Raw genomic sequence first — 14,828 nt, forward strand, 5'->3', positions numbered from 1 at the left:
CACAAAAAATGTCCAATTCTAAACACTCAGCCCAACATTGCCAAACACACCTTCTCAAAAACAAGATTCAGTTAGTCTTCTAGTTGAACCCTCACCTATACCCATTGACCCAACTCCACCTAGTTCTTTATTTTCTCTAACAACCTCTCCTTCTTCCCCACTATCGTTTCCTAACCAAGTTGAACCCATGACCATCGAATCACTTTCAACACTAGACACCAGTCCACCATCACCTTCTCATCCCCCGTCACCTTCTTCACCACCTGAGCAACCCCATCCTCGTCATTCCGACCGGCCTCACCGACCTCCAGCATATCTCTCTGATTACTTGTGTAATTCCTCTCTCATCTCTACAAATCAATCTCCCTCAAAGTGCAAGTATCCTTTATCTTCAGTCATGTCTTTTTCTTCTCTTCCATCTTCACATAAAAAGTTTCTTTTATCTCTACATTCTGACGTTGAGCCAAAGTCTTTTAAGGACGTCAATCAACACTCTAATTGGCGTAGTGCTATGAAAGATGAGTTGGATGCTCTTGAGCTGAACAAAACTTGGCGTCTTGTTGATTGTCCTGCAGGGGTTAAGCCAGTTGGCTGTAAATGGGTCTATCACATCAAACGCAAGCCTGATGGTTCAGTTGATCGATATAAAGCACGCCTTGTGGCTAAAGGGTTCACTCAAACTGAAGGTGTTGATTTCTTGGAAACTTTCTCCCCTGTTGTCAAGCCTGCCACTATCAGATTAGTTTTGGCATTGGCCTCTATGAAGCATTGGCCTATACATCAGTTGAATGTCAATAATGCTTTCTTACATGGGGATCTTTCTGAGGATATTTATATGACTCTGCCACCCGGATTTATATCTCCTCAACCGAATCAATGCTGTAAGCTACTAAAGTCACTGTATGGTTTACGACAATCTAGTCGTATGTGGTATGACAAACTTTCTCATCTTTTGCTATCTCATGGATATCAGCAGACCTCATCTGATTATAGTTTATTTGTCAAATTCATTGGTGATCAAATTTCTATCCTTTTAGTCTATGTTGACGACATTGTTCTCACTGGTAATTCCATTTCTGAACTTGCTGCCATTAAGTCTATTTTACACCAACACTTCCGAATTAAAGACTTGGGCCCATTAAAATATTTTTTGAGTATTGAAGTTGCTCAATCAGAGAAGGAAATTTGCTTATCTCAGAGAAAATATTGTCTTGATCTTTTAGATGATTCTGGTTTATTAGGTGCTAAACCTGCCTCTGTTCCAATGGATAGTACCACAAGACTATATCAAGACAAAAGTCCCTTGCTATTCGACCATTTTGTATATCGTCGTTTGGTTGGCCGTCTTATCTATCTCACCACTACTCGACCGGACATTATGTATGCCACTCAATAATTAAGTCAATTCATGGCATCTCCTACTGAATCTCATCTTCAAGCTGCCAAGCATGTGTTACGATATCTGAAAACTAGTCCCGGCAAAGGACTTTTCTTTCCAAGGGAATCAAAAATTCAGCTTCTCGGCTTCAGTAACTCTGATTGGGCCGGATGTCCTGACACTCGGTGATCTTTAACAGGTTATTGTTTCTTCTTAGGCAGTTCTTTAGTCTCTTGGAAGACCAAGAAACAAACCACCGTTGTCCGCTCTTCCACGGAAGCAGAATATCGTGCACTTGCCAACACAACTTGTGAACTTCAATGGATATTAAATGTGTTACAATTTTTACGCATCTCTCCTATGCGCCCACCAGTTTTATATTGTGATAATCAGAGTGCTCTTCATATTGCTGCTAACCCGGTTTTTCATGAACGGACCAAACATTTAAAGGTTGATTGTCACTTGGTTCGACAAAAAGCTCAAGCTGGAGTGATGAAATTTCTCCCAATTCCCTCTTCTGGGCAACTAGCTGACATCTTCACCAAGCCTTTGTCTCCTCAACCCTTCCATCTTAATCTGAATAAGCTTAGTGTTCTTGACATCTTTCATCCTCCAGCTTGCGGGGGCGTATTAAACCACTCTTCCACCTTAGCCCGCTGCTAACCCGGTTTTTCATGAACGGACCAAACATTTAGAGGTTGATTGTCACTTGGTTCGACAAAAAGCTCAAGCTGGAGTGATGAAATTTCTCCCAATTCCCTCTTCTGGGCAACTAGCTGACATCTTCACCAAGCCTTTGTCTGGGCAACTAGCTGACATCTTCACCAAGCCTTTGTCTCCTCAACCCTTCCATCTTAATCTGAATAAGCTTAGTGTTCTTGACATCGTCTCACGGCCCACAAATTCAGCATCTTCACCAAGCCTTTGTCTCCTCAACCCTTCCATCTTAATCTGAATAAGCTTAGTGTTCTTGACATCGTCTCACGGCCCACAAATTCAGCCCAACAGAATACACAAATTAAATGATAATTTAGTCTTTATCTTATCTTATAGTTATCTTTATCTTTATCTCTATATCTTATCTTTATCTACTTTTATCTTTCATAGGCCAATACTCTATATATACTTAATTTTACTTTCATAGTTTACAATTCATTCAATCAACAATCAATAAAATTTCTTACCAAAGATATGAGACTCGAACCCGCAACTTCTTAATTGAGTATGGGAAGACTATGCCATTTGAGCTATTACTCGTTGGCACCTCCTTCATTTTTCTAAGTATTTATTAACAAAAACTTTTATAATAATAACTATTTTTTCTTATTATGATATTGAGTATTGGACATTTTTTATTTTCAATAAATTATACAAAAGTCACCTTTTATTTCTTTAACTTTGTTTCTACATTCTTTTGAAAAAATGTTATTCCTTTTTCATGGGTAAAACAGATTGAATATTTAGAAATTGTGTATTTTACTTGAGAGAACTTACTGGAAGAAAAAAGAAGGCATAAATTCCTTCACTTGAAGAGTTTTGTTGCTTGGTTAAGAGTACATCCTAACAGTAAAATTGGAAAGTGGACTAAATGTCCTAAAAACATTTTTGGCTTTGAATCTTTATTTGAAATGTAAAAACTTTTATTTTTGCATCGTCAATACTAAAATATTTTGTTAGTTTTTTTGTTTCTACAATTAATTCAAAAATTATTTTTTTTTAAAATAAAGAATTTAACACAATACAGTAGAGCAGTTAAACAAAATCCAGAGCCAAAATAAAAAAATGTAACAACATTAATTCAAAAATTATTTTTTATACTAATAAAAAATTTTAAAATTTATGATTATTATATTATAAAAACATAAATAACATACACATTATTATTTTAATAAAATACTTTAGATATCTCGCTTAATAATGTTCCAACACTAAATTCAGAGAGCTGAAAAGAAAGGAATATGCAGTGAGAGTTCGCATGACATTGTTAATGTTTTAGTGCATTTGAATTAACTTGGTAGTAGGTAGTGAGAGTTCGCATTACATTTGTGTTTTGATTTGTATTCTTTTTCTATCAGATGTGGAACCATACCATGCGGATTGCATATTGAGAAAATTCAACCGAAAAATTATATAAAAGTTTCTACTTATTTTCACTATAGATATGGTTCTGTGTGATGATTTGACATAAAAAAAATTTAATACATAGTAAATTTAAACAACACCTGAAAATTTATATGTGTAGCTGGCATATTTAACCATTATATTCACACACATATTAAATTATATTAACACAAAATAAAAAAGGACAGTAAAATTTTTCTTTTGTAGGAAAAGAATTTAATGATAAACTTTTTTTAAATAAATACAAATAAGAATTAAGAATCAAGAATTAAGAACTATGTAAAAAAATTGAATATTTTTTAAAAAGAACTTTTTTTTTAAATCAATGAACATTTTAAAAATTAAGAATTACTTAAAAAAAATTCTTACAGATTATTTTACATCATTTTATTAATAACAAATAAAAAAATAAAAGAACATGATAGCTAATAGAAAAATGATTAACGGGATATTTATCATATTTTATATATCATGATATCATTACTTATGTATGTATAAGTAGTTAAAGTTATAAGTTGATAAAATTTATTTTTTTTACTACTTAAATGTAAATAATAATAACATACTTGAATGTAAATGATAATAGCTAGTAATATAAATAAAATTTGACGCTCATATTACATACGATGTGAGCAAAAATAAATAAAAAAGAAAAAATTTTTAAATAGACAATAATATGGTATAAAAAATATTATTTTTGGTGACAAAATTTGATCCACATATAATATACCTATTTAGATTTTCATATAATATATCAATAACTTAATGAATCAGCTTGGGACTAGAATAAAGAAAATAAAATCTAACATAACATTATCAATCGTGAACACTAAAACGTATGTTTTCTTTAAAATTCCTACTCAAATCTAATAGTAAAGAGAATAGAATTAAAAAAATAAAAAATAAGAAAACATTTTAGGGCATTGAAATAAAAGAAATGGACATTAGTAATATTATTCTATAAATATTACTTAAAAGTATTTTAAAAATACTTATTAAACAATTTAAAATTTTATTTTTAAAATATTTGTAAATGTCAAAATCTTATTTTTTCATAATTTTTAAAATCTAATCATTGATGAATCCTAAATGTAAAAATAATTTTACATATATATCCAATTATATATTGTTAAGACAATAAAAATTATTTATTTATATTTATTGCGTGGATAAACATAAAAAAACAAAAGAATAAACTAATTTATCTTTCTACTTTTTTACTATTTATAGAAAAGTAAAAAATTTTTTAAATTTAGATTTATATTTTGACCTAACACTTTTAAAAGATGAACTAATATGTATTTTATGACATTTAAGTATAATTTATCTTTTGTAAATAACTAATATGTATTTTGTTTTATATTTATTTTTTATCAAAATAATATATAACCATTAATTTTTGAATTATTTATTTTTCAATAAGATAGATATGTTTATTGTGTACTTAATTTAGTATTTTAAAGGTGTTTAATTTTTAGTGATTTTATTTTTAAAAAAATAATAGAAAAACAGTTGAAAGTGTCTATTAAGCCGTTAGTTATATATAAAAAGATAGAAAAGAAAGGAAATCTTAATTTATAAATCAATAATATTTTTAAAATTCAAATATAAGATTTCTTAATTTGAGTATAAAATATTTAGAGTAAAGTATTGTTTTTGTCTCTAACATTTGGAGTAAGTCTCAAAATTGTCCCCAACGTTTCAATCGTCCTATTTAAGTCCCTAATGTTTCAAAATTCACTCAATATTGTCCTGCCGTTAGGGATCTGTTAACATAATTGACGGCGGGACAAAATTGAGACGATTTTGAAACGTTATGAACTTAAATAGGACGAAAACGTTAGGGACAAAAACGATACATAAAAATAAATTTTAATTTAATTTTATCTTTTAATAATATTAATTTTTTTCTGTACATGGTATTTAATTATTTTTTAATTATATCTAAATAAATTACACTTAATCACATTACTTTCATTTTAAATAAATTTATTTTTTTATAATTTTAAAGAATTTTGATACATTAGAGATAAAAGGTATAATTTATATATATATATATATATATATATATATATATATATATTATGCAAGTTTATATACTAGTTATTCTATAAACATTTCATGATAACTAAAAATTTTTAAGAGTAAAATTATAAAAAATTAATTTATTTAAAATGAAAGTAATATGATTAAGTGTAATTTACTTAGATGTGATTAAAAAATAATTGAACACTGTGTATAGTAAAAAATTGATATTATTAAAGGATAAAATTAAAATTTATTTCTACGTTTTTGTCCTATTTAAGTCCCTAACGTTTCAAAATCGTCTCAATTTTGTCCCGCCGTCAATTCTGTTAACGGGTCCCTAACGGCAGGACAATACTGAGTCAGTTTTAAAACGTTAGGGACTTAAATAGGACGATTGAAACGTTAGGGTCAACTTTGAGACTTACCCCAAACATTGGAACAAAAACAATACTTTACACAAATATTTATCACCTTTAATTATTCTCATATAATAATATATTAATAGGCACTTTCATTATATACATTTAATACGTAATTTATTTTTGGCTTGGGCAAGTTAAATTAAACAAGCTCACCACTACAATAGGTAGCAACAACAATGCAACAGGACCGTGCATTTGGCACTTTCATATTCCATTATATTCAAAAGATAATAGATAATATATATAATACTTGGTAAATATTTTTGGAGTCCCCCAAATTAGACAAGCCCATTGTAGCAACAATAATGCAACAGGACAAATCAATTTAAATTAGTCTAGTGATTAGCTTATTAGTCTAACTAGTAACAAACTCTTAAATAAAATTCAAATTTACAACGGATTAATCTACGATCTATCGAGCTAGTGAATACCGTGAAAATAAAAAAAATAAAAAAAAACAATGCAGTACGACAGAATCAATCAAATAATTAGCTCAGACGTTTATTTAAGCCAATATCAAATGTTCGAATCAACCCTTATATGATACATTCCTAAATGGAACTCAAGATTTGGAATGATAGTAGTTCCCAAACAGTTGAATTGGATACTTGATGAACACCAAGGTAATGCCTCAAATCTTATTGCCATTTTTCCTTGATTGACATTTTTCTCTATTTTGCTTATACAAATTCATTAAATTTTACAGTATATCATATTTCATCTCATATTTTATTATTAGTTCAGCACATGCAATTTTTACCATCATTGCAATTCGTTGATATAATCTAGCTAAATAGGGAGTACTCATTATATTATATAATATGATATCCCACATGCAGAATGAGAACAATTACCCATAAACTGTCCAAAGGCAGAGACATTTTACATCTACAACATCAGCGAGTATATACCGTTTCGGAAGAGAAAACAAATCCTCTAAGCCTAAACCAACCAAGATCACAACAAGCACAACGAAGCTATCCTTAATCTTTTCCAGAGTTCATATGCAGGATATGTTCTAAGCACAAGGTGACAGGAAAAGAAAGAGAGCACTCCACAAACGTTTTGTGAATCCCTTCTAGAATCAGATGATACATTCTGCAATGAAAAACAAATGCAAAAAAGGGGAACATAGTCAGGAATTAAAAGGCCAAGATATATGAGACTCGAAGAAATTTAATAGAAGAGGCTGAAAAATGAAGTGAAGAGAGTAATGACAATGGTTATGTCTAAGATATCTAATAAGTACTTGAATGAGCAAGAGGAATACTTTGTACAAGCGCGTTGCCGGTGCAAGCGCAAACAGAACCATGAAGAGCAGAAGATGATACATTGATAACTTAAAACACTATATTTCTTTTAACATCTAGAGACACAGCAGGAACATCAAAAGAAAGAATTAAAAATGTTGAAGTGCACACCTCAAGAGACAGGATCAAGCAATGACTTGGCTCCAGCTAATCCTCTGTTCCAAACCAACCAACAATTAGGAGGCCAAATTTCAATTTTGCAACCAGTGTACGTATACAAACAAAGGAAATATCAACATTCAATATATGGCACATTCACTAATAATAGAGGTTTCACATAACATAGTTCAATGAATCAACACTCATCCAGGCAATGCCTCTGTTTAATATAAGAATGCCAAGTGTTCACCAATGATCAGTAGTTGAATGAATAGAAACAAGAGCATATTGAGCCATGCAGTTAACATTTGTGGGGAAAGAGATCATTGCGTACATTTACTGTTTACATTCATTAAGAAAATGATAAAATCCTTTGGAAATACTTTCTATGTGGCACCTTATGTGAATCAACATTGCAGCAACAAATCTAGCTAGTCAAGGATGTATATGTAAATGGAGACTATGGAGCTAAATAAACATCAATGACCAGCTAAACGAAACATGTATACTTATTTGCAACTTAATATCTGATTTCAGAATTCAGAAACTGTGACGTACAATAGAGGTTCAAGAAGAACCACAGCATTATACAGCATAATGGTCCTCATCAATAATAGCCGATCCCTGGCCGGCTGTCCCTAATGTTTAGAATTATCACAAACCATGTGGAATGCAAATATGCAATATCAAGGCAACTTTGTCCCTAGGTCATAAGCCCGTAACATCTAAATTAATATTTACATAAAACCATGTCTTATCAAATTTGGGATTAGCCAAAGTCTGTGTATGCACAACGCAGCACCACACTACATATTTGAAATTTGCAGCGGCAAGCATAGTAGATATGCTTTGGGGATCAAATACAATGACTAGTTTCTTCACATGCTGTAGAAAAAGATGCACAGATAGGTACTAGGCAGATTTAAAATCAACAACTCACAGATCTAACATTCAAAACCTTAGTTTTGATTCACCGTTGATATATATTAGTCGTAAATAACATGATTGAGAGCAATGTAACACTGATTATTACAACATCCATCAATTAGGGGTTTGCTAACAAGCGCCCTAGAGACACTTATTAAGCTTTTCAATATGACAAATTCTTAGGGTTCTTAATGCATTGAATGCCTTCGGAGTTTCAGAAGTTTATTTCTTTCATAAAAACTCACCAATTTTGAAACCTTATCAAACTATCCTTAGAGCACTCATTAGAAAACTTATAACTAATCACAAAATCAACAATACTAATCTGTAGAATAATAGCAACCCTGCCTCAGAGCATTCCACTACTAAATTACCAGGATCAAAACCAAAAGCTAAATATAACACAGCATTAATCTCATGATTTACAGCTATCGAACCAACTATGTGTCCAGATCCCAATCACAATCCATAACATCAGCGAAGAACAATAGGTTTGATACAGAAAAGGAAACATTTAAATCCTCAAGCACGGGCAATTATTTCTGCAATTCACAAAATCAACAACAAAAGTTGCTTCTTACTATAACTGCAATAAATTCCATAACCTAATCCAAGAACAAAAGCACCCACAGCTTAGTTTGGTTCATAGTTTAGGGTTGCAAACAAATAAACAATAACTGAATAACATGCTCTAAGCGGAAAGCAACTTCTTAGTTATGAGCTTATGATCAAACCATGACTTTGCAGATCATGTTGAAACTCAATATGCACACTTCAAATCATTAGCATAAACTAAATAAAAGGTTCAATCAGAAAAATCAATCAATTGCATAATTCACAAAAGCAAAATCAAAATAAAAATCAACAAGTCGTTGGGAAAAAAAAATGAAACAAACGAACAAATTCAACACCTTTTTTATGTTCATGCGGAACCGGCTTGATCACCGCCTCGCCTTCCTTAACCGCCGCGACTGCAGCAGGAGCACCGCTTCCAGCAGCAGCGCTACCAGCAACCTCAGCGTCCTTATCATCGGGATACCGTACAACGACGACAGGACAGACGCAGTGATGAACACAATAATCACTGACGCTGCCTAGCTTCCCATCGCTGCCGCGTCTGACTGCGCCAAATCCCCTGCTTCCCATGATGACGGCGCTGAGCCCTAACCGCTCAACCTCGAGACACAGCCTCTCCTTCATGTCATGATCCTTCACAATGTGTATCTTGTAAGGAATCTGCGCCTCTCTAAGCGGTCGAGCCAGATCCGCCGCCTTCGACGCCGTGAACGCGTCGAAGTCGTCCTCCAGCTTCCGGCGATTGTCTCCGCCGCCATGGTTAGCGGCAGCGACGGCCTCCTCCTCGGAGACGGGATCAGTGTTGATCGAGAGGTCGATGGAGCCCCAATCGGCGCCGAATAGGACGTTGGTAGGGCTGACGTGGAGGAGCACGACCGCGTCTCCAGGGCGGATGTAGTGGTGGACCGCCCAGCGGACGGCGTGGGCGCTCTCATCAGAGAGGTCGACTGCTACGCCGATCTTGCGGCGGGCGCCGGCAGTGGGCGTCGGGGTGGATGCGGCGACTGCGGCGGAAGGATGGTGGATTTTGATTTCGGGGAGCTGAGGGTCAATATCGACATTTTGGTTGTGCTGCATTTTCTTTTTTTAATTTTTTTTTCTTGAAAGTGTGGTAGTGTTGTTTTTGAAGACGACTTTGGACTTTGGAGTAGTTTTGCTTAGTTCTTGCATTGTTCTGAAAATCGAACCGGACCGGCCGGTTCGATCGGATTAATCAGAAACCAATCATTTGTTCGGTTCGATTTCTGTAAAAAACCGTTCTGCAAAAAATCGGTTTAAAAACCGGTCAAACCAACAGTTAACCGGTGAACCGTCAAAACCGCTCGGTTTTTTTATGGTTCAGTGATATATATATTGTTTAAAAAAAAAAAAAACGTTCAGAACCCCTCAGGCCCTCACCCACCCCTGCCCCTTTCTCTCTCTCTCTCTCTCTCTCTGGGCAAACTCAAACCCTAACGGCGGTAGGAACCCAACCCCATCGCATCGCCGAGCTCTTCTCTTCCGATAGACGGTGTTGTCGCCGCCGGCAGAGACAGACTTGGGTGCCGTCTTCGCTCGTGGAAGGTCTGCTCGCTTCTCGATCCTCTTCTCCTCAACGTCGAGTGCTTGTTCGGAACTGTTGGCGACGCCGCCGCGAAGGGCTTCTCCATTGTCGTCTGTGCTCGATTTGTTGGTGCCCATCTCTCTCTTCGAGTTCTAGATTAAACAATAATTATTTGTCATCTAATGATCTAATTAAACAATAATTACATGAGTGGGATTCTAGATTTAGGTTTTATAATAATCCGTTCTGTTTTTGAAACTCGATCTTTCTATTGTGATAGGTGATAGGATTTTGAGTTGAATTCCATTATTTTTCAAATGTAGAAGAATGGGAATAATAGATTATTGAAAGTCCTTATAGAAGAAAAGGTTAAGTGAAATCACTAAACGGGATAATTAAAGGTTACTTATTGGAAAGTGTAAATCCTTAGGTATCTTTCCACTTGAGTATGACTGAAATCTGTGTTGTTGTGGTGGCTGTGTGACCTGCAGAGGATTAGGGCAAGGCATTGAAGTTGAAGTGTGGAAGAGTTCTTAAGAGGTTGTTTCCACTAAAGGAATGGAGGTATATGGAAAATCTATGGTTGCAGCTCCTGCAAATGTTATTTATATGTCGAGTATTTTGGGCCGTGATGGACCAAATCCTGTGCATAAGTGCGACTGGAAATGTGAAAACGAAAATGTTTGTGGGAACATGTATCGCTGCAAGCTAACAGGGCTAACTCACATCTGTGATAAAAACTGTAACCAGAGAATTTTGTATGATAACCACAGCTCGCTTTGTAGAGCAAGTGGTCAAATTTTCCCCCTTACACCAGCAGAGGAACAAGCAGTGAGGGGTGTTCGAAGAAAGCTCGATGCGGATAATTCATCGTCTGATGGCTGTGGTTTTAAGCGTAGACAGGATGCACAATTCCATACTTCTCCTTTTGAGAGATCTTTTTCTGCTGTCAGTCCTATCTGCAGCCAAGTTGGAGATGGCATGGATATGAGCTAGATACATATTTCCTTCCTTTTTGGATCTTTTTTTCTTTTTCCCTTTTACTATCAGATGAGTATCAATTACAGCACTTGAATAAATGGACTACCTATTGGTGGACAACATGTATGTCCATCCACTTTGAGAACTCCTTATATTTCCAGTAATAATGTAATGTGGCACTTAAAGTAGCTTGACTGGTTTAGTATTCAGATGACTTTAGTTTCTTGCTTACCTTGGTGGGAAGCAGACATTTAGCTGGCTACAAGATGAAACTCAGACTTTATGATGCCTGGATTTGATTTAGGACCTGAAATGATGTACTATGTATCAGCATTCAACAATTTACTTAACTGTAACCCTTTTCTAGCTGGCTGTTTTGTAGTTTCTAGCGAATATCTAATTGCAATGCATAACTTTCCAAGAGTTGGTGCGTTAATTACTAATACTACTGCTGTGAGTGGCACTATTTTATTTTAGATCTTTTTTATCTTAATTCCATTAGAATAGTGCACCATTGGCAGTCATGTCTATTAGGCTGATAATTCTAATCAGGGTAATTTTTGATAACCTTGATCAATGCAGGTAAGGTTCCTAATATGCTCAAAATAGTCAAGTATGAAGTATGTGAAAAACACTACTCTTTCTTTTTTTTTTTTTCATTTTTCCTTCCTGAATGTCTTCCTACTTTTGCAGACTCACCAGAGATGGAATAGCTTACATTTTTAAAATTGTCATTCTATTATCTTTTCTTTACATCCTCTGATTAATTGCTGGCTGTCTGAGTTTAATGTAACTTGTGCAGGTTCAGAAGCATGTACTATCAAGGAGCTTTATAAACATTTGTATTGCAGATAAATATAGAATTGGTTTATATTAGAAAATAAAATATTGATACCTATCTGCTTATTTTCTAGATGTAGGAACAAGCATTGCCACTTATGCTAAAGTTTGCATCTACTGGAGTTTGGGTAGGAGGATGGTTATGGGGTTGTGAAGAATCTTGAGATTCCACAGGTGCTTCAGACAGGAAGTGACAGACAGATGGTTACGATGTCCTCGCTTTGCAAGTTTTAATGAATCTGTTAAGATTTGAAAAGCTTGGAAAGTATATACCCAGTTACATGTTAAATTGAGACCACATTTCTTTATCCACCAAATCAGATTATCATCTATTGGGCGTGACATTTATTGGGCTAAAAGAGAAGGACTTGATCAAGGCAGACCTAGTTATTTGCAAGTATGAGCACAGTGTATATATCAAACTTGCATTTCCTCTGTACATTTAAGTATTGAAAAAGATTTACCCTGTATTTGAGCCTTAGGATATTTTCTTGCAAGTTTTTCATTGTCGTCTGGGCAGATTCAACTTTGTATTGAATGATATTATGTATTTTGAAATTTTGATGCCATAAATTTGTAATGGTCATGGCTGTTGCTTTTACTCTATCATTTTTGTAACATACCATTAATATTAATTAGTGGAACATTTAGAACAGTTGAGTTTCACTTGTGTATACAAAGTATTTTTATGTTATAAAGATAGAAAATTTATTAAGCCAAGGAAGCCAAAGCAAGTTGCCAGAATAAATCTTAGCAAAAAGGTTTACCTAAATAACAAGTTTTTGAATCCACCATAGACCAAAGATAGGTAAAATCTTATACAATTGCTCTCGTTGAGAGTTGAACTCAAGACCTCCCGCTTACTAAACGGGTGCTCTAACCAACTGAGCTACAAGAGCTTGTTAATATTTTTGTTTTGGAAATCCTATTTAATGTATTTAAAGGATTTTGAATATTTGCTTTGGAATTTGTTTTATGAATCAATTTAAGGACAAGTTACATAATTAAAATGAATTGGTTTTGAATTTATTCAATTGCAACTTTTTTAAACGAAAGACATGTTTGTAACTTTTTTTTTACCCTATGTAAACCGCTATTAGCTGTAGCAGTTTTAATTTAAATATAATCTACTACAAGCTAGCACAAATTATGTGAGAAAAGGTATTGAACAGAAATTGTTAGAGACTATAGTGGTTTCTGAAAAAATCTGTGGGAGGTTCTAGCAATTTACGTGAAGCTGGTTATTCTCAGGTGAATTCTAATGTGTGAAATTTTTTATAATCTTTAGATGTGACTGAATTGACATTTGGATCTTCCATTATAAATATAAATAGTAAGATTAAATTGACTAATTCCATTTTAAATAAGCTATTAAGATACGAGAATGTTTGGAATAATAAAATAATTCTAATTGACATAATTAGAAAATAAATTATTATTATTATTATTATTATTATTATTATTATTATTATTATTATTATGAGAGTTTAAGAAATAATGCTAAATAATTATCCTGTGATGATGATTTATTTGGAGCTTGAATAAGCAAAGTAACTAACTGTTATAATGATCTTTATCATTCTACACTAAACATGTATATTTTTTTTAAAAAATTAATAAAAAAATTGTTATAAAATATTTAAACAAATTATTCTATATTTCATTTATTTGTAAATTTTTTTTTATCCCAAAAGACATGCACAAATATATCACTATTATATAATGTTTTTTTTTTAACTTAATTTGTTTGACTTTGTTTTTATATGTGTATACACAATATATTGATATGAGATTAGATCTGATTCGCACACTAATGAAATCGAATTGCGAATTTTAGGTAGATTTTCGCATATCCTATGAATCTGCAAAATATAAATAAATAAGTAATTTTTTTTATATTTTATTTCAAATAATAATTATTATATATGTTGTATTATTTTATTTTTATTATTTAGAAAAAGTATGTTTAATAATATTTTAGAAGTTAAAAGAGTGAAAAAAATATTGATTTTTTAATAAAAATAAGTTTTTTAAAAATATTTTATATTTTGCAAATATATTCGATTTGCAAATGTGCGGATCAGATCCAAACTAAAAAGACGTATATATTGGATCCGATCCGATGATTTTAGTGCAGACTGAATTGAAATTTTGACGATCTGATTCACATTGCCTAGCTATTTGCATCTAATGCAGTTCTTATCTATTTAATAAATCCTTTTTTTAACTTAAGTTATCATAGATAGTATTTTAATTTATGTTCTATTAATCAGATCTCTAAATATCTCCACTTCTTTTCAATTGTCTTGCACTTGTATTTATAGAGAAACCAGCTTCACAAAAACCGCTAGAACCTCCCACAGATTGAACATGCCAACGTTTCTTCATAAATCGATATCAGTAGCAGTTCATGCATTGCTTGAATCCTTTAGAAACCGCTACAACCTCTACAGCCTCCAGCGATTTCTATTCAACACCTTTTCCCTTGTAAAAAAATTACAAACATGTCTTCCGTTTCATAAAGTTGCAATTGGATAAATTCCAAACTAATTCATTTAATTATGTAACTTGCCCTAAATTTAATAGATAAAATTACATACAAA

At 33.0% G+C, this 14,828-nt stretch overlaps 2 protein-coding genes and 1 non-coding gene across 5 annotated transcripts; 1 reads left to right on the top strand and 2 right to left on the bottom strand.

The window, feature by feature from the left end:
• Window positions 1-6,730: 6,730 nt before the first annotated feature.
• Window positions 6,731-9,997, bottom strand: LOC112771413 (universal stress protein PHOS34). Its single transcript, XM_025816155.2, has 3 exons — window positions 9,197-9,997; window positions 7,371-7,414; window positions 6,731-7,047 (listed from the first exon to the last, which is right to left on the bottom strand). Exons 1-2 carry the CDS (start codon window positions 9,936-9,938, stop codon window positions 7,407-7,409), a joined length of 750 nt encoding a protein of 249 aa, XP_025671940.1. The 5' UTR covers window positions 9,939-9,997; the 3' UTR covers window positions 6,731-7,047; window positions 7,371-7,406.
• Window positions 9,998-10,294: 297 nt separating this feature from the next.
• On the top strand, window positions 10,295-12,940 carry LOC112771414 (uncharacterized). Of its 3 annotated transcripts, XR_011876854.1 has the most exons (3): window positions 10,295-10,533; window positions 10,896-11,838; window positions 12,300-12,940. XR_011876854.1 is itself a non-coding variant. In XM_025816156.3 (2 exons), the coding sequence occupies exon 2, from the start codon at window positions 10,963-10,965 to the stop codon at window positions 11,398-11,400; it is 438 nt and encodes a 145-aa protein (XP_025671941.1). In that variant the 5' UTR covers window positions 10,295-10,533; window positions 10,896-10,962; the 3' UTR covers window positions 11,401-12,940. The 3 variants fall into 3 exon arrangements, 2 of the variants coding, with proteins under 2 accessions (XP_025671941.1, XP_025671942.1); XM_025816156.3 differs by having other exon boundaries at window positions 10,896-12,940; XM_025816157.3 differs by having other exon boundaries at window positions 10,295-10,529; window positions 10,896-12,940.
• Window positions 12,941-13,050: 110 nt separating this feature from the next.
• TRNAT-AGU (transfer RNA threonine (anticodon AGU)) lies at window positions 13,051-13,124 on the bottom strand. The gene has a single exon. It is a non-coding gene; the product is annotated as a tRNA-Thr (tRNA).
• Window positions 13,125-14,828: the final 1,704 nt, after the last annotated feature.

Source organism: Arachis hypogaea, chromosome 18 (genome assembly GCF_003086295.3).
Source record: "Arachis hypogaea cultivar Tifrunner chromosome 18, arahy.Tifrunner.gnm2.J5K5, whole genome shotgun sequence".
Lineage (NCBI taxonomy): Eukaryota > Viridiplantae > Streptophyta > Magnoliopsida > Fabales > Fabaceae > Arachis > Arachis hypogaea.